Genomic DNA, 17,623 nt, shown 5'->3' with positions numbered 1-17,623 from the left:
CAAAATACTTGGTCAGCGGCTTTTCACATGAATGGCGGCCATCTTTGTTTTGGTGACTGGCCCGTTCTCCAAAAAGGCCATTAATTTTGGAGTTGGTTATACGATAATTATAAAGAAATTGTAAAGAAATTTGTTTTAAATTTATCGTATAATTAAGGAAATCCAAGATGTTCAAGCGCTGGCGTGATAAACGAAAGGACAACGATCAGGTATAATATTTGAAAGTGAGCAGCTGAGGTCACGACATTCGTAAATGACAAGAAGTGAACAAGCGTACTATAAGCTTACTGTGTTGTTCGTGTTCCACAGCCGGACAGCCTAACAAAGACAAACCAGCCGCAACCTGTCACGGAAACCTCCGTAAGTAGGCAGTTTATATTATACGAGAAGCAAAAGACAGTGATTAATTACTGCTTGCATGATTGTATCGTAGCTAGTGGATCGAAACTGGTAAAGCGCGCGCCAAAACACTATCGCCTCATATATCAACTTACTAACTGAACAGGTTGCTCAGTTAGCGTCACATCATGCCAGAAAACGTGCTAGAGTGTGCAGTCTCGGAAGGAATACTATTATTTTGAAATTTCAGTTTGATATGCAAATGTCTTTAATTATTTTCCACGTCGATCACGTTTTCCAGCTATAGTTTGGAGTGCTCTCTTGCCCGGTCTCTTGGCTGGTGCAACCCCCCCCCCCCCTCCCCCCAGTAAGATTTCAGATGTTTTTATTTCCCTTCTTTCAAAATGCAGGATGTAACCTTAAACTCTTGTATGAGTGGTTTACCAAATTGGATGTAGAACTTTTTTGATGCTATGTGACAAATGCAGTTATATGTAGTTCCAGAAAATATCCACACCTCCCCCATGGCAGAAGGAATTTTTTCCAGGATGCCTCACCCCTCTGGAAATTCTAATTAAATTTCATTTCTTTCTTTCTTTTTTTTTTTTTTTTTTGTCTTCCCAAACCCCCTTCCCCACGTCCAGGAAATTCTAATCCTTTCTGTGAGAGGAGTATGGATATTTTCTGTAACTGCATAATGCAAACAACACTCTGCAAGTGAGCAGGTTGTGTTGTTCCAGAAAATATCTATACCCTCTCATGAAGAGTTTTTGGCATCAATCCCCCCTCCCTATCCCTCATGAAACTCCACTTTTGTTGCATACTTTCCTTTAAAAATTGTGGCTTTTGAGACACCCTCCCAAGTGGAATTTCCAGTAACCCTCTTGTGGCGGGTATGGATACTTTCTCCAACGAAAGATTGTTACACACTGCTATTTCTGCAACTCTTTTTGAACTCAAGCAAGAGTTATACCAAGGTTTCAAAAGTTACTTCCTGTATGGCTGTTTTCCTATAGACAATTCAATTACGGGTAGTTCTTTTTAATTCCAAGCTTTTGCCGAATGCATTGAACTCAGAGACCCTCTATTTAAAACTGGACTGCTTAGATATTTTGTTATCTCTACTACTCAGTAGCGATTTTCTATTTATTGTGTGTTACCATCATGACATAAATTTGGACTACTCATTATCCTTATTATGACATTCTAATTGTTTGTGTCACCAACACCCATTTTTATGTCAAGAACAGTGGAATAGTTTCTTTACATTCCCTGGCAATGCTGTAGATTGGTGAACACTTGGAATTTGAAGAAATGCAGTAGTGTAAGGCTTCAATAGAGTTGTCTGTTTAATCACCAAATATGTTACTGAAGGACAACTTCAAACGTCAAGTGTTTTCTTATGTTCATTAGGGTTTCATCTGTCCAGTATGTATGATCTCAATGGAGTCTCCAGAGAGTCTTCAAATCCATTTTGAAACAGCACATGTTGACAGCGAGCCATCACCAACCAGTGGGGTAAGAATGATGCACTTTTATTAACTCACAGGGTGCTTTCCATTTGATGAAAGATTCCAGTTTTAATTTCTGTATGTTTCCAGTGATGATTGGAACAACATTTTTTTAGAATTTCCGGAAAAGAGGACAACATTGCAAGGTTTACCAAAATTTTGAAAACTTCTTAACTGGAGTTTCTGTTCCATTTGAAGCCCTTTCCTCCCAGAATTTTCAGGGTTTAGGGTGAATGGTTCACTTTCTGAAAATTCAGCAGTTTCTGGATTTTCTGGAAACTTTCCCAGGAAATATCTAGACTATACCATTTCTGCCCATTTTGAAATTTTCAAAATTTTTGGTTTCAGAATGGAAAGTACCCACAATCCACACCAGTGACTTATCTCTGAATTCTCCTTACCTGCTTACGACAGATTCAAGAAACAATACTATATTCGTTAAAGAAGAATAGTTGCTGCAGTGATACAATGAGTATGTTTAAGATTCAAATGGATCCACTGGATCACTCCCTGGAAAATGCCTTCAAGTTTCAAGATGAAAGTGCCACTAAAATCAAATTCTCGAAATCCATTTTTTTGCATTTTCATATACAGTAGGTCTTTGCTAGATATCTTGGCAAATTTTAACCTATTATGAACATCAGACCTCGCAATTTTGGACCTTTTTTCCGAGAATTTACGTCCACCATTAATTTTCCTTGTTCCAAAGCTTGGTTGAGAATTTGAGAAAATGATGTCTGTCACCTTCTCAAAAATACCCTATCGGTGAAGTTACATGTATAATAAACAGGGTTCCAGATAATTTTTCAATGCAGTGTGCCAATAAGGAATTCCAATGAATCAATTCCCACTGCTCCCACCAAATCATTATAAATTTTCGATTAATGTGTTGGGTCATGTAGCTGACCTCATTGTGTTTTTTACCTGAGACCCCTCACTTATCTGGAACACTGAATAACAATTAGTACAGCAGTTCTCACAAAGAATAAGAAAAAAACTTTGGCCCTTATAATTATTCGTTCAATTTTCTACACTAAATTTTCGGAAATAGTCTCTTTCAAGGAGAGTTATTGATTTAGCATTAACTACAGTATTATGTTACAAGCTTTTAATGTGGTACATGAAACATTCCATGTACTGTAATCTCAACAGTATACAGTCGAACCTGTCCACAACAGCCACCTAAAAAGTTACCTTGTGGACAGAAAAAAGTAGCTGCTGTAGTGAAGTGGCCATTGTATATTAATTTTCAATATTTAGGCTTTCATCTGCCCCTTGTGTATGAAAAGTTTTAACAGTCCTGGAGAGTTGCAAGCACATTTTGATCAAGTACATGAGACGGAAAATGATTCCACAGCAGTAAGTTGAAGCTACTCCTGTCAAATGTTATCAAGACACCACACTAAGATCTTTAAGGACTTTATAAGAACATGACAAGCAGGTTAGCTCAGTTACCCAAGACCTCTCTTCAGGGTGTTGTTTAAGATTACTTAAAAAATGTCCATAGACAGATTGGGTTAACATGTTTACAACCTTTTTGCCACCTTGGGAGGTTACAATTGTCCTGTTTGTACATACTTCCATTCAATCAGCTGCATGTGACAAATTGCAGAATTCTAACCTCCCAAATGAATCATCAGATAATTTGTTAAGTCATGATTGGGAGACAGATTTTTTTCATTTCCTAATTTAAAACAACTTCAGCTCTAAATTACAATATTAAGTAATATCCTGTACTCAAAGTGCAATAAAAGTTTAAAAGTTTGGCTCAACAGAACTTCCTCAACCACAGTAAATACAATGTATGTGAATGTTAATTAACAATTATTCACTGAAGTGGAGGTAAATATTCATCACTTTCACCGACACTGAGGTGAATAATTGTTTTAGTATATATGTTGCAGTTAAAAATGTTCAGTAGGTAATTTTTTTTTAACTAGGTAAATTTATTATTTAACTAGGTATTTTTTTTTAACCAGGTAATTTGTCTCTTGCTCTGTTTCAGTCAACTAACTAAAAAGGGTTTTAATTTATGGGGTGTGGTTAAAAATAGGGGCCTGGTATTTTTAGGGGGCTCTAAAAAGAAAAGAAAAATAAAAAAAGGAGGAGAAAAATCTTCTCTTCATCTCTCCCTGCTCCCACCTACTTCTTCTTCTCTTTCACTATCTCCCTATTCTACGCCTACCTCTTCTTATTTTCCTATCTAATTATTAATTTCAAAGGAAGAAGGAAATTACAAGTACCTACCGTGTGTTGAACCCAAGACCTTCAGATTACATGTCCATCTCGATCTCCACTAGACTACACAGCTCAAGTTGAAAAAATTTCTTTTTTTTCTCCTAATTATTGCTTTTTTGGGTCCCAGACTCACCTCGGTCCAAATATCCAGGTAAAAAAATTTGTTTTAAAATTACCTGGTTAAAAAAATATTACCTAGGTAAAAATCAAATTTACCTGAAGAAAAAAATTACCTACAACATATACAACACAAGCTGAATAATTAGCGGACCAAGACTTTATGTTATGTGTGACAAGCGCTTGGAAATTTTAAAATCTCTCGCGCTGGCTGCTCGGAGGTGAACAGTACTTGCTAATCACCTTGGAGTTAACCAATTAGAGCGTGCGAAAAGCACTATTCACTTGTGTGGTATATACTAAGGAGGGTTGTAGCATGTTCTTAGGGTCTTGAGGGAGCTAATTAGTGTCATAGATGTTCACTTGGCTAATTCAAAGCCATTGTCTCTATTCAAAGAGGAATTTTGTGACTGGATCTCAATAAATTATTACTCCTTTATGCGATGTTTGAAGTCAACATACGGGGTGGCGATTGGTCCTTCATAGTGTTACAAAATCTGTTTTGAATTTCACAGGTCTCACAGTCTCCCCTTTTTAGTGGTTGTGTGCATCTTGCAGTCTCAATTTTTTTCACAAACTAAGCTGTCTCAATGTCTCGATTTTTTGCAAGGGTATGAAAGTCTAGAAGTCCCGATTTGTTTGCTTTTGTATATGACATCTCAATGTCTTAGGGTCTGAAGGTCCTGTGCTTGCATTTGAAACACTTTGAAGTCTTGTCCCTGCAATTTAAAAAGTCAAAATGTCTCAGGCTTACAAAGAAAAATGCTAGTGCCACCTTCTCGCAAAGTCCTGCATTAACTATTCACAGCCCTAACATGTTACTTTTCATCTCTAAAGGTTAAGAAATCAGTTGCACCTTTGTCACAGAGTTTACCTGCTGATTCAACAAAGATTTGGAGTGAGAGACATGGCTCGTTCTCGTCTTTTGATGAGGAGCTTCCAGCTCCTAGAAAGGAGTCTGAGGTTTCTCTATTGTCCAGCCAGCTTAAAGAACTGGAGGATAAAACGCAAGAGATTTTGTATCTGCAGCAAGAACTCAATGAGTTGAATGCTTCACTGAAAGAAGAAAAATGGTACTCTGCTGCCTTGAAAGAAGAGGTTGACAAGATCACTAAAGAAAGGGTTGAACTGGAAGAAAAGAACAGCTTACTGGAAAAGGTTTTTTGAGTCTTGTTTTCTAAAACTGATATCCTCCCTCCCGCGACCTTTGGAACCCTCACTAATGACACTAGCCATGCCGAGTTCTGTATTAATAGTGATTTCACTCCCTGTTACGCAGTTTTGAATTTTTGTGCATATTTTGTAAGTGAAGGGATGGAGACCTGGAAATAGGGTGTAAAATGGGCAGGAATTCTTTAGGGGTGGTGAGGGGGGTACAAATGGGATACCCAAGGTGGTGGGTACCAGGGGAAAAAGGGTGAAACTTTGCACCATCACACATAAAAATTAATGTTGAAATAAGAAAAGCAGCAAGAGGTGGTTAACAGGTACATAAAGCATGAAGTTCAGGCCATGTCTCCCTCAGCACAAACCCCCCCCCCCCCCCCCACGTTATCCCCTATGAAGCACATGTAACAATCAATCCATGCTACAGTGGATAGTAATGGTAATATATTTTATGTTATGGACTAAGTTTACCTTTTCTGTCATTTTAGGAGAAGCAAAATTTAGAGAAAGAATCAGACAGAAAAGTCATGGAAGAAAAAGAAAATAGCGTTAAATGTGAGTAGGCCGCTTGTCATTGATAGGTGAAAACATAGCACATGTATTTCTGACAATGTCGATGTTGCATTGGAGAACAAGCAAAAAGGATATTTTACTGGCACGGACCAGAGGACTGGGTCTGGGTTAAGGGTTTTAGTTTTTTGAAAAATGAAGTCTCTAAGCTTTTGGTTCTCTTGGTAGTGTAGGCAAAATATTTACAGACAGTGACTTTTTTATTATCTACTTTGTAAAGAATATTACTATTGTGCAAACTCTAAGGTATACCAGAAGAATAGTGATTCAATAATGAGCATCTGGAGCCTACATTTAAATTACATTTGGTAACTGAAGTGAGAGGGGAGGCTAATTGGTACGGAGTGCTTATTTCTTTTTTAGCATAATTAATTAATTACCAATTAATTAACACAATCCTGATTAAGGCTTGAAGCCGGGAATATAACACATTAACCAGTGGGCAGCTGTACCTCCTCATTATATTTATCTCTATGCTGTTCAATTTGACTATTTCTTTCTAGAACACCCTCAGGTAGTGTAAACTGCTGATTGGACCAAATTCTTTTTCTCAAATTTTCCTTAAGCCATGGCAGAGTTTGCACAATTGAAAGTGGAGCTAGCCAAGGCACTAGAGGCCCAGACTGGAAGCCAGAGTGAGCAGATAAACTTGGCTCAACGCACTTCAGAACTGGTAACTAAAGGCTGGTTTTTTTCCAGCAATGGAGTCGCAGTTGGAGTTATAATCAGAGGTGCAGAGTGATATGATCTAGTGAAAATCAAACCAAGGTCAGAACAATAAAACCGAGTTTGCTTATGACTCCCTAACTTATGATCTAGTGAAAACTACATCATCGACATTGGTAGCAGAAGTGAAGGAATAAACCAATCACAATGCTTGATTCTGGGCCTTGTGAGTGGTTGGTTCTTCTACTTCTGCTTCCAATCCCAACAATCTAGTTTTCACTGGATTATAAGCGATGGAATCATGAGTGGATTCAGAAGAAAACAGAAACATTCTGTTTCTTCCAACTCTGATTCTGTTGGGTTAATGACTCATCTTATGCATCCAATTTTTGATTTTCACTAAGTCATGAACGCTCTTATTACTATGACTACACCTCTGACTCCATCGTTAGTGAAAACCAGTCTTAAATAAGCTTAGTACTCATGCAGCTAGATTTAACAGCTTAAGAGCTTTTAACTGCAATGTGTAAGAATAAGGGTAAAACAAAGGAGGTTGTTGTTTGTTGTTGTTGTATTATGACAGAAAATTTATGTGTGATGAAAACTGATAACATTTTGATGATAGCATGGAAATATTTTAGAACTCTAAAATGATATTTAATTTTTAATTTTAAGTATTGTTAACTTTTAATTTGATAATGATAGCATGGTTAGTTTTATTTCTAAATAGATGCAAAGGTTTAAATGAAAACAGTGTCTCTGTCAGGATAACATTCAAACTGACACTGTTTGTTTTAGGCAACAGAAAATGCTGGACTGAAAGCAGCTTTGGAGGAAGAACAAAGGCAACAGAACATTTCCAATGAGGAAATCAACAGGTTAAAGGTGACTGAATAGAAATGAATTTGTTCAAAGGGGAATGTCACAGTTGATGCTGTCCTTGTGACCACTAGCGTAAGCGACAGGCTCTAGTTCTTAGTACCTTGACCATGAAACCCTGTCACTCAAACTCACTGTCACTCACACTCACTGTCACTGTTAAATTAAAAGCTATGGTTGTTTCCCTTTGTTTTTAAGCCCTCATGTACATGTAAGCAAACAATCAAAGATTCCAATTTGTATTAGTCTAAAGTTGGGGGAGCAGGGATGGTGCAGTGGTGAGAGCACTTGCCTCCCACCAATGTGGCCCAGGTTCGAATCTTGGACCCTGTGTCATAAGTGCACTGACTTTGTTGTTGGTTCTCGCCTTGCTCCAATAGTTCTCTGGGTTCTCTGGTTTTTCTCCCTCCACAAAAACCAGCACCTCTAAATTCCAGTTTGATCTGGAAACAACTTGGATAAAGATCCTCACTGTAGGATGTGCCACTGCAAATTCCTATTGATAACATGTACGGTAATTGATTAATTAATTTATTTATTTAAAATCTTAATTTTTTAAAAAATCTTAGCACCACTTCATCTCATCTATCATAATATAACACACTGCCTAATGATGTTGGACTTTGATAAAGATCTCAAATGAAAGCTCAAACAGCTGGAACAAGTCTGTCACCTTAGTTACAATAAGTTAAGGCTGGTTTTCACTAGCGACGGAGTCGGAATCGTAGTCAGAGACGTAAGAGCGCTTATGACCTAGTGAAAATCGAAAATCAGAGTCATAAGTGGAGTCATAAGCTCGACGGAGTCGGAAGAATCAGAATGTTTCCATTTCTTCCAATTCCATTTACGACTCTGTCGCTTATGATCCAGTGAAAACTAGATTGTCGGAGTCGGAAGCAGAAGCGGAAGAACCAACCAATCACAAGGCCCAGAATGGAGCATTGTAATTGGTTTATTCTTCCGCTTCTGCTTCCGACTCCGACAATCTAGTTTTCACTAGATCGTAAGCGACAGAGTCATAAGCGGAATGGGTGTTCTGCTTCTGACTCCGTCGGCTTGATTTTCACTAGATCGTATCACTCTATGCTTCTGATTATGACTCCGACTACGACTGTTGCTAGTGAAAACCAGCCTTTAGAGAGCTTTATGCCAAAAGTTCCCTGTACATGTATGTAAATACACATTGGAAACTTAAACAAGGCTAGTTAAACTACTGACTTGTCAATTCCAAAATATAATTTGCTCTTTTAGGAACAACTGGAAGATAAAACAAGACTTAATGAAAACTTAGAAAAACAGTTATCTCAAAGGTTTGCTATATGCCTACATGTAAAGTAATGTTCATTTGTTTCCTTTCATTCTTTTATTTGTTTGCTCAGTTGATTGTTCAATTGTTTGTCTGTTTGTTCATTCATTCACCCCTCATTTGTTTTGTTTGACAGTTAGTCATTCATTCATTTATTTTTTCTGCTCATTCCTTCACTTGGTCATCTGTATCCTGTTTGTTCCTGCATTTGACTGTGTCCTTCTAATGAGCATGGTGCCTGATTACTATTTTTCAAGTTAATTTTTTAATTTCTTTTCTTGATACCCCATGATGATTCCGATGATTTATAAAACATCCTCTTTCTATTACTAATGCATTTTTTTAATACAGACCCTCAGGCAATGAAGTAATCACATTACAGAATCAACTCTCCACTGCACAACAACAGGTGTCTTCACTGCAGCAAGAAAAGGAGGAGGAACATAAATCATGGCAGGAAAAATTCAATGCAACCTTAATAGAAGTCAACAGGTGTTAATATTAGCACTTTTAGTTCAATTCTGATCAGTGTCTTATTTCTCCTTGTAATGTCAATACATATTCATGCATGCAGTCATAAGAATCAAGGAACAGATCACCCAAGAGAAATGGTGTTGATATTTTAACAAATTCTCCCAGCCATTACTGTAGAAATGTAGGGGACCAGTAAGAAGAATTTGGTTTTCAGGTTCAGGGTTGAGAGTTGTGCCAACACTGGAAAAAACAGCAATGCTGTATACCGGTAATAAGGACTTTAAAATACAGCAAACATGGAATCACTTGGGAACATGCTTTTAATACCTTCTTGATAGTCCTGTGCCCAGATTTTCCACTCTACATAATACTACTTGATTAAGGGACCCCACAAGCTAAAAGCTTTGACTTGTAATCATGTTAAAGAAAGGTTGCACATGTGAATCTATCTATGTATGCAAAAACTACTTGTTATGTTGGGATGAAAGTGAAAGTGCGTCACAGCTGAAGTCAGTAATCTTTAGTTGCTTATTAGGAAATACATTTATCTTTTTTTTTCTCAATTGTGTCTAAAACCACATGGTTTGATCATCTCTATCCAGCTTACAAATGAAAGTGAAGGAGCTTGAAGTGGAAAAGGCATCAAAAATTGAACAAGTCCAGAGGTAACTGAACATTACTCTAGTTTATTGTTAAAACCAGTGGGCAGTATTACAGCATATGATAGCATGAATGTTCTATCGTTGTAAAGTTTAGAGTGGTTTTCAATAGACCATATTGATATTCTTCGTATTGGACTGGAACTAGCTTGTAATGGAGGCTCATGCGGGGAATATCATTAAAAAGAGATAAGATTCCCCTCATTATCCTCCATTGCAAGCTACAATCCTGAACAAAAGTACATGTAGTTGGGACATTTGAGCTGGATCATGTATTACCCATCCCCCCTAATCAATGTTGGAAAACGTCGCGTTTTTTCAACAAAAAGGGAAAAAATCTCCCGATTATCAACATTGTCAGTGGTGGGAGGGGAGAACTTGCTTCGTGTCCCAACTTTTTGTCTGGGAGTGTAGTTCCAGTCCATTACCAACAATGTGAATATGGCCTCTTGAGTGTCATAAAACCAAAACCAATGTTATCACATAGGCCAATCATAAAGTATTATTCCACAAGAATACTTAAGGCAAAGTGTTGCAAAACATAACATACAGTGGTAATGTGATACATTTGTAAAATAGTGTGCAATTTCACAAAATAATCATAACTTTTATCATGGATAATCAAATTTGTGTCCACAAAATAATTTGACAGTCTGCAGACAGCAATAACAGCATCCACAGAAAACAGAAAACAAGCTCAAGAACAGAGCCAGGAACAACAGCGCAATTTAATAAACCTTCAACATGACCTCAGCCAGGTAAGAACAAAATGAACCAAAAAGTATCCGTGTTGTAACCTGTGAAATATAAGGGGTTATTGACTAAGCGTTCAAGATGGCTGGATATTGGCTAAGCTCTTTTTTTGCATGTTTATGGACAGAGATGGAGTTGAGGTTCATAAAAATAGAACAAGGTCAGTATCCAGGCATCTTGACTGAACAAGCTTGGTCAATAAAGGATTTATTATATGGAAAAAGAACACTATTTTCTTGCAGGACTCAGAAGGTAATCCCGAGCTGACAAGATAGCACCATCTTGCCTGCTCAGGTAGCCAATCATGACACAGGATTCAGTTCATCTTACCCACTCATGGGGCCAGTCATATAATGAAAAAGAAGAATGAACAGAAGCAGGAATGTCAATGATGAAGATGATGATAATAGTGATGATGAGGATGATAATAATGTTGATGATTACGTTTTCTGAACAATACAGTCTTAAAGCCTTGCTTTGTGACAAGACTGATTGTGTTTTCTTTTTCTTTTTCCAGGCTAACGTAGTACTAAAAGAGAAAGAAACATTCATAGAATATCTCCAAAAGCAACTCAATGAAACTAAAAGCAAACTAGATTCTGAGGTTAGTATTGCATGTACAGTATGTCAACTCCCATATTATGCAGGACTCTTCCAGATACAGATGGAATTTCTGGTCTCCCATATGGGTCACCAAATGCCACATATACAAAGGAAAGTGTTCAAAGTACATTTTTCAGACTCATTTTTGGCATTTTCTAAGGGAAAATTTTGGAGTATTTGATGAATTATTTTCAGTGGTTGAAGCAGTTACCAGTAATAATGCTCCCTCATCATAAGCCTGCAATCCGTGCAGAGAGCTAGATAATAAAGCTCTCTGCACGCATAGCAGGCCTATGATGAGGGAGCATAAAGTTCTGCTTTAAAAAATGTTCTCTAAGGATCGAGAATGCAAAATTCGTAGTCCTCCAGATTTGAATTTTTTTAGGTTGGCATCTCTGGTATTGTGTTCTAGAAAGATGTGTCTGCACTAGGAGCTACTATGATCATCTTTCACTGTGTATCGTACAAGTACATGTATTAATCCCCAGGATGTTTTCATTCCCTCTAAGCAAACTGCATACTCCTAACAGTTAACAACTGCATCGCAAAATGGAGGCTGGGTGCCTGTGATATCCAGGAGCTTCCACTATTGGCAGCCAGCTCCTAGATGGAGACTGCTCCCATGGCTGGCAAATCCTGGCAAGCCAGCCATGAGCCCCCACGCAGAAGGGAGAGCAGGCACCCGTCACACTGTGTGAACAGTGGAAAAGAGGGAGGGAAATGGGGGGGAGGGAGGAAGCCTTGAAGATGAGGTCCCATGAACTGCCACGCAAATAACACGCTAGCGCCTGTAACGCTAAACACACTTCAGTCAAAGAGCACATGGGATCTGGCGCATGCCCATGTATGAAACGCTGCTGACTCCAGACAACACTGGCGCTCTTTGTTGTTAACTCCGTTAAATTGCATTTAACTGCATTTAACAACTGCATCGCAAAATGGAGGCTGGGTGCCTGTGATATCCAGGAGCTTCCACTATTGGCAGCCAGCTCCTAGATGGAGACTGCTCCCATGGCTGGCAAATCCTGGCAAGCCAGCCATGAGCCCCCACGCCAAGCCGGAGGACCTCCGAGCAGCGCGCTAGCCAGCTCGGAGAAGAGAGGGGCTCATGGATGGGGAGGCCAGAGCCCCGAGAAAAATGCCCAAATCCGTAGGCACCCAGTAACTGGCAAATTAGTGACAAAAATCTAAGAACTGACGTTGAGCCGAAGCATAAACTTGGCGAGTAGACGGTGTGAGGCCATTGGTCAAATAGAACTGGCATTTATCTGTCAAATTACGGGCAGCTGAGCCAGCAGCGTTAACGGAATTGGAGTCGCCCCAGGAGCTGCATGAGGAGCAAGATGATGGAAACGCTGAAAATCAAAACGAGATAAGGCATCAGCAATCGAGTTGTCTTTACCCGGCGTATGAGAGGCAGTAAAGGCAAAGGAATGTCGGGCTGCCACAAGTGACAAGTGACGGAGAAGAACCATCACGTTCGGATCCTTCGTGGTGCCCGAACGCAAAACACTAACGACTGCCATGTTGTCGGAGCAGAACTCAACTCGTTTAGAAGCCCATCGGTGGCCCCATAGGGAAGCTGCAATAACCACTGGAAACAACTCTTTGCAGGCAATTGCCAAGGGATGCTGAACAGCTGACCATTCACCCACAAACCATTCATGATCACAAATTGCACCATAACCCCGAGCACCAGCAGCATCTGAGGAAACGTAAAATTCAGGCAAGGTCGCCCACTGTGGGGAAAGCAGGAAACTGAGACCACCCCAAGAATGGAAAAATTCTCGCCACCAACGAAGGTCTAAGCGAAAGTCTTGGTTGATCCTAATTGGGTGGCTATCACGTCGAAAGGCTGACAATAAATTGATCATGCGTCTCAAGAAGGTACGCCCCTGAGGAACTACTTTACATGCGTATTGGAGATTGCCAATGAGAGATTCCAGCTCCTTCCGTGTGCAATGTTGTTTGAGGGACCAGGCTTCCAGAAGTGCAGCAATACGATCAAACTTATCCTGCGGCAGACGGGCCTGAAGTGAGAGAGAATCGAGCTCAATACCGAGCACAGTTAAACAAGTAGATGGCCCCTCCAATTTGTTCGGGTGAAGAGGAATACCCCACTTTTTAAATAGCTTAACACAAGTATCAATATTGTTCTGGCAAACAGGTGAGTTAGGAGGGCCCAATGTATGGAAGTCATCCAGGTAGTGTAAAAGAAAATTCACATTATAATTGTGTTTGAGGATCCACTCGAGCATATCTGCAATGGACGAGAAGATGAAAGGAGCAGAGCGTAGTCCAAATGGAAGCGCCATATCAATAAAATATTTCCCACGCCACTTCATACCAAGTAGGTAACGATCATCAGAATGGACAGGGACATTACGGTAAGCATTTTCCACTTCGAACTTTGCCAACAGCGTTCCTCTGCCGTGAAGCATGATCCCATCGATGATATCATCAACCTTCATGTACTGCACTGAAAAGGGGTTCTTTTGGAATGCCATCATTGACACTATGGCCTAAAGGACTAGACAGATCCAAGATAAGCTGCCATTTTCCAGGCTGGTACTTCTTCGGGATAATTCCAAAGCGACTCACATGGAGGTTTGGGATAGGGGCTATAGCAAAGGGGCCAGCTACACGGCCTTTGTCGAGTTCCGTGAGGAGATACTGGTCGATGACTGAAGGCTGAAGGGATGCTGAAGGCATATTTTTATTCTCCGATTTTAAAGATACCGCCCGAGGGTCAAAACCCAGCTGAAAACCATTTGTGAGACCTGAAATCACGTACTCCACTTGCGTTTGGTCGGGGTAAGAACACAGTTCATGCCGAAGTTCCTCCGCGTCTATGGGGGTTACTCTGGATGGGGGGGACCAGGTCTTGTTGCGGGGCGCCCAAAATGGACAAAGAACAAGAGGGCAAAGCATGGTGTGCCACTTCGGAGGGCATGTCATCACCAAAAGCATCTTGTGGTGCAGGAACAACAACATTAACAGGAACAGGAATCAAAAAATTTGAAAAGGAAACTGAACAAGATGAATGTACGCTATTTACATATGGTTTGGATCCCACTTCAACGCCGCAGACGTTTGCTTTGGGATGGGGGAGTTGACTGGGAGCGCCGGTAGGAAGAGGTTGAGGCCCAAAATGGACAGTTGACATGTGGATGATCACCTTCACATTTCTCACAGCGATGGAGGTACCGGCATTGACCAAAGGTCCAGCGACAGGTGCCATCATTCCAAGATCGGCAAAAGGTGGATGAACCGGCTATCGAAATTGAAGCTGAAGACGAAGTGGTTGGCTGCTGGCTTGACTGGGGAAGAGGTGACGAAAGAGTATGGAAGTTGTACAAATCATGGTTCATGTGAGACCAGTCCACCAAACCTGCAGCAGCTGCGTCCTTGCGGAATGCAACATCGTAATGGAGCCAAGCCTTCCCAGGGAACTGGCGCGACGTCTTGAGAATTAGCAGCTTGTATTGTGTCATGTCCTGCCATCTGGAAGAATGAGCACAGCAGAAGATCCACGAGTACACAGTAAATGCTTCAACCCATGTCACGATATCAGTGATCTCTTGCACCCTTTTCTTGGAAGAACTCACGAGAAGTTTGCCATCAAGGTACGTTTGGGGCTCTGTCTCCTGGGCTTTCAAGTTCTCTGCTAGCAAGTCAGCAAGATCCACAAATTGGCCAGACCTAATTTTTTGTCACCAGCTTCTCCGGGATAGGGGAATAACCGGGGCCAACAACAAACGGCCTATTCAGGGATGTTGAGGTAGAGGCGATGGAGGAATTAGAACCAAAGGAGACCAATGGCGTGAAAGACTGGTTGGAAGATGGCAATCCATTCGCAGCACCACGAGAACCAAACAACGATGGCGAAGATAAAGAAGAATTGCCTAACGTGCAGTATGTTGAAATAAAGGGAGGAACGACCAAATTACCTGAGGACTGGCTTGCAGAAGAAGGCAGTGGCTGGTTAATGACAACAGAACCGGATGACGTCGTGCCCGACGCCGCGTTTCCCGCTGTCGAAGAACTCGATGAGTGACTTTGCAAAGCCGCCAAAATGCGAGGTAACGTATCCCCCAAGGCTTGTGAAAACGCTTGACTGAGGTCCTGTTGAGAGAGGACGAAGGAGGGCGGAGTGGACACCGGAGTCGAAGAAATGGGAGGACGTACGACCGAAGAGGGAGAATCGGCTGAAGAAGAAAGCTGACTTGAATCCAACATGGCGGCCACACTGTTGTTTGTTGCACGACGATGTGCCATACCAAACGAAAGAAACAACGGCAAGATTCGAAAAAAAAAAAAACGAAGAACGAAGAACAAATAATGCACACGCTACTCAGGGAGGAAGCCTTGAAGATGAGGTCCCATGAACTGCCACGCAAATAACACGCTAGCGCCTGTAACGCTAAACACACTTCAGTCAAAGAGCACATGGGATCTGGCGCATGCCCATGTATGAAACGCTGCTGACTCCAGACAACACTGGCGCTCTTTGTTGTTAACTCCGTTAAATTGCATTTAACTGCATTAAATAAAAAATATGATTGCTTTTTGTAGGTCACGTTAAGGGAAGACTCTAATCAACAAGTCAGAAACCTGCAGAACCAGTTGGAGGAAGAACAGAGACAAGCCCAAAACAGGTTCGTTTAAATTTGTTGCTTTGTTGCAATTTAAGGTGAAGAGAGGTGACATCCATTGGTAGAAAATGAGATTGTGATTCTGGAAATTTGATGGGCGATTTTGATGATAGTCAGTGTTTGTATGTATGCATGCGACAGAATGACAATTACTTTTTCATAAAATGTTGTTTTGAGTGTGTAACAGAAAACTGTGTGTGTTGTGGTGTATTTATCTTCTGACCAGGGTGGAGTGACAGTCAACTATCGCGTTTAGAAATTGAGAGTGAATAATCTTATTGTTTAACTATAAATCTACTAGTCGTTCAAAGCATTATCTAAACCCTCTTCACAGACACTTTGAAAACGCAAAGAAGTGGTTTCCAGTTTGTTAACAAGCGCACATTGCTAGGCTGCTCACTATCTACAACAGAATAGATAGTGAGTAGTGTAGCCAATCAGAAAATGGCATTTGTGATAGAATGCTAGTAGATTTACACTAAAAAAAATAAATGAACAGTGCAATACTGGCGTATTTACTATCCAAACAAGCATACATATGCATACATGTACATACATATGCCAAGGCAGGCTTCACAAATTGCGAGCAAAAACAAATACTGGCAAACAAATGATCTCATTTATGGCCATTGATCTTTGGCAAGAAATACCATACAAGTTTAAAGATCTAAATCAGTTTGCTTTCTCCAAAAGTGTTAAAAACTATGTTCTATCCTAGCAATATCAAACGTAAGTTTCCACAATTCTTCTAGCTCTTTCCTTTAGTAATCTGTCCAACTACTCCCATGTTTTTTTATGTTCACTCAAACGAGATGGAGGTTAACTCGATGACCTCGTGGTTCTATTAGCCTCCTTGCACAAACTATAGGCCATTGTCACCTTTAATTGTTATATATGTATCTTTTTTTCTTTTTTATGCTAATATTGTAATTTCAAAATGTAAATGCAAGACAAAGTGAAGTTGAAGTTGCAGGGTATCTTTTCAGGTACTTGATGTCCAGGATGATCCTATTTGCTATTGTTCTATGACCAAACTAATGAACATGTAGTTACTAATAAAACTCATAAAATTTCCCTGTAGAGAGTCATTAATGAAGGATCTTGAAAGTAATCTTCAACAAAAGAAAGATGATATCACAAGATTTGAAGAAGAGAGGACAGACCTCATTGCTAAGGTACAATTACAATAGAATTATTATTCTCTATTAATTAAATTAATAATATTGTAATGCATATGGCCAATTTTGCGCACTGATAAGAGAACAACACTGACAAGTGTTCAGATGTAAGGGTGCATTTCATTGGGAAAATCTAAGATTTAATTCTGAAATCCAAAATCGGATTTTGCATTTCTTTACGACACAGATTAATCCAAGATCACTCTGATCATGGTGCATCAAATGAACCGAAGAATCCTTGCCCAGAGTGGATACTTCAGTTCCTTTGATGCACCAAGATCACTCGGATCATGGTGCATCAAAGGAACCTAAGAATCCTTGCCCAGGGTGGATACTTCGCCTCCCTTGATGCACCATGATCTGAGTGATCTTGGATGAGTCTGTGCAGTATTTAAGAGATGCAATATACGTTTTTGGATTTCAGAAGCTGTTCTTGGATTTTGCCAAAGAAATGCACCCTAAGTGAGTTTTATCTCATCAGCTGATAGTGGGATACTAAGGCTTTTTA

At 40.0% G+C, this 17,623-nt stretch overlaps 1 protein-coding gene across 2 annotated transcripts in view; it reads left to right on the top strand.

The window, feature by feature from the left end:
• Window positions 1-16: 16 nt before the first annotated feature.
• The window catches only part of LOC110045529 (uncharacterized), a 43,573-nt gene continuing 25,966 nt past the window's right edge, over window positions 17-17,623 (top strand). The window contains exons 1-15 of one of the 2 annotated variants that reach the window (XM_089275775.1): window positions 17-209; window positions 310-360; window positions 1,753-1,857; window positions 3,111-3,209; window positions 5,043-5,363; window positions 5,861-5,927; window positions 6,509-6,615; window positions 7,407-7,493; window positions 8,739-8,797; window positions 9,145-9,285; window positions 9,870-9,932; window positions 10,579-10,684; window positions 11,197-11,283; window positions 15,858-15,940; window positions 17,019-17,112. In XM_089275775.1, coding sequence (XP_089131901.1) covers window positions 168-209; window positions 310-360; window positions 1,753-1,857; window positions 3,111-3,209; window positions 5,043-5,363; window positions 5,861-5,927; window positions 6,509-6,615; window positions 7,407-7,493; window positions 8,739-8,797; window positions 9,145-9,285; window positions 9,870-9,932; window positions 10,579-10,684; window positions 11,197-11,283; window positions 15,858-15,940; window positions 17,019-17,112 — 1,512 coding nt within the window. In that variant the 5' untranslated portion in view covers window positions 17-167. The remainder of the gene's footprint in view (window positions 210-309; window positions 361-1,752; window positions 1,858-3,110; window positions 3,210-5,042; window positions 5,364-5,860; window positions 5,928-6,508; window positions 6,616-7,406; window positions 7,494-8,738; window positions 8,798-9,144; window positions 9,286-9,869; window positions 9,933-10,578; window positions 10,685-11,196; window positions 11,284-15,857; window positions 15,941-17,018; window positions 17,113-17,623) is intronic. The other variant, XM_089275776.1, reaches the window with a different exon arrangement.

Source organism: Orbicella faveolata, unplaced genomic scaffold, assembly GCF_042242905.1.
Source record: "Orbicella faveolata isolate gen_17 unplaced genomic scaffold, um_ofav_v1 contig_4, whole genome shotgun sequence".
Classification (NCBI taxonomy): Eukaryota; Metazoa; Cnidaria; class Anthozoa; order Scleractinia; family Merulinidae; genus Orbicella; species Orbicella faveolata.
This window is presented reverse-complemented; position numbering and strand designations above follow the sequence as displayed.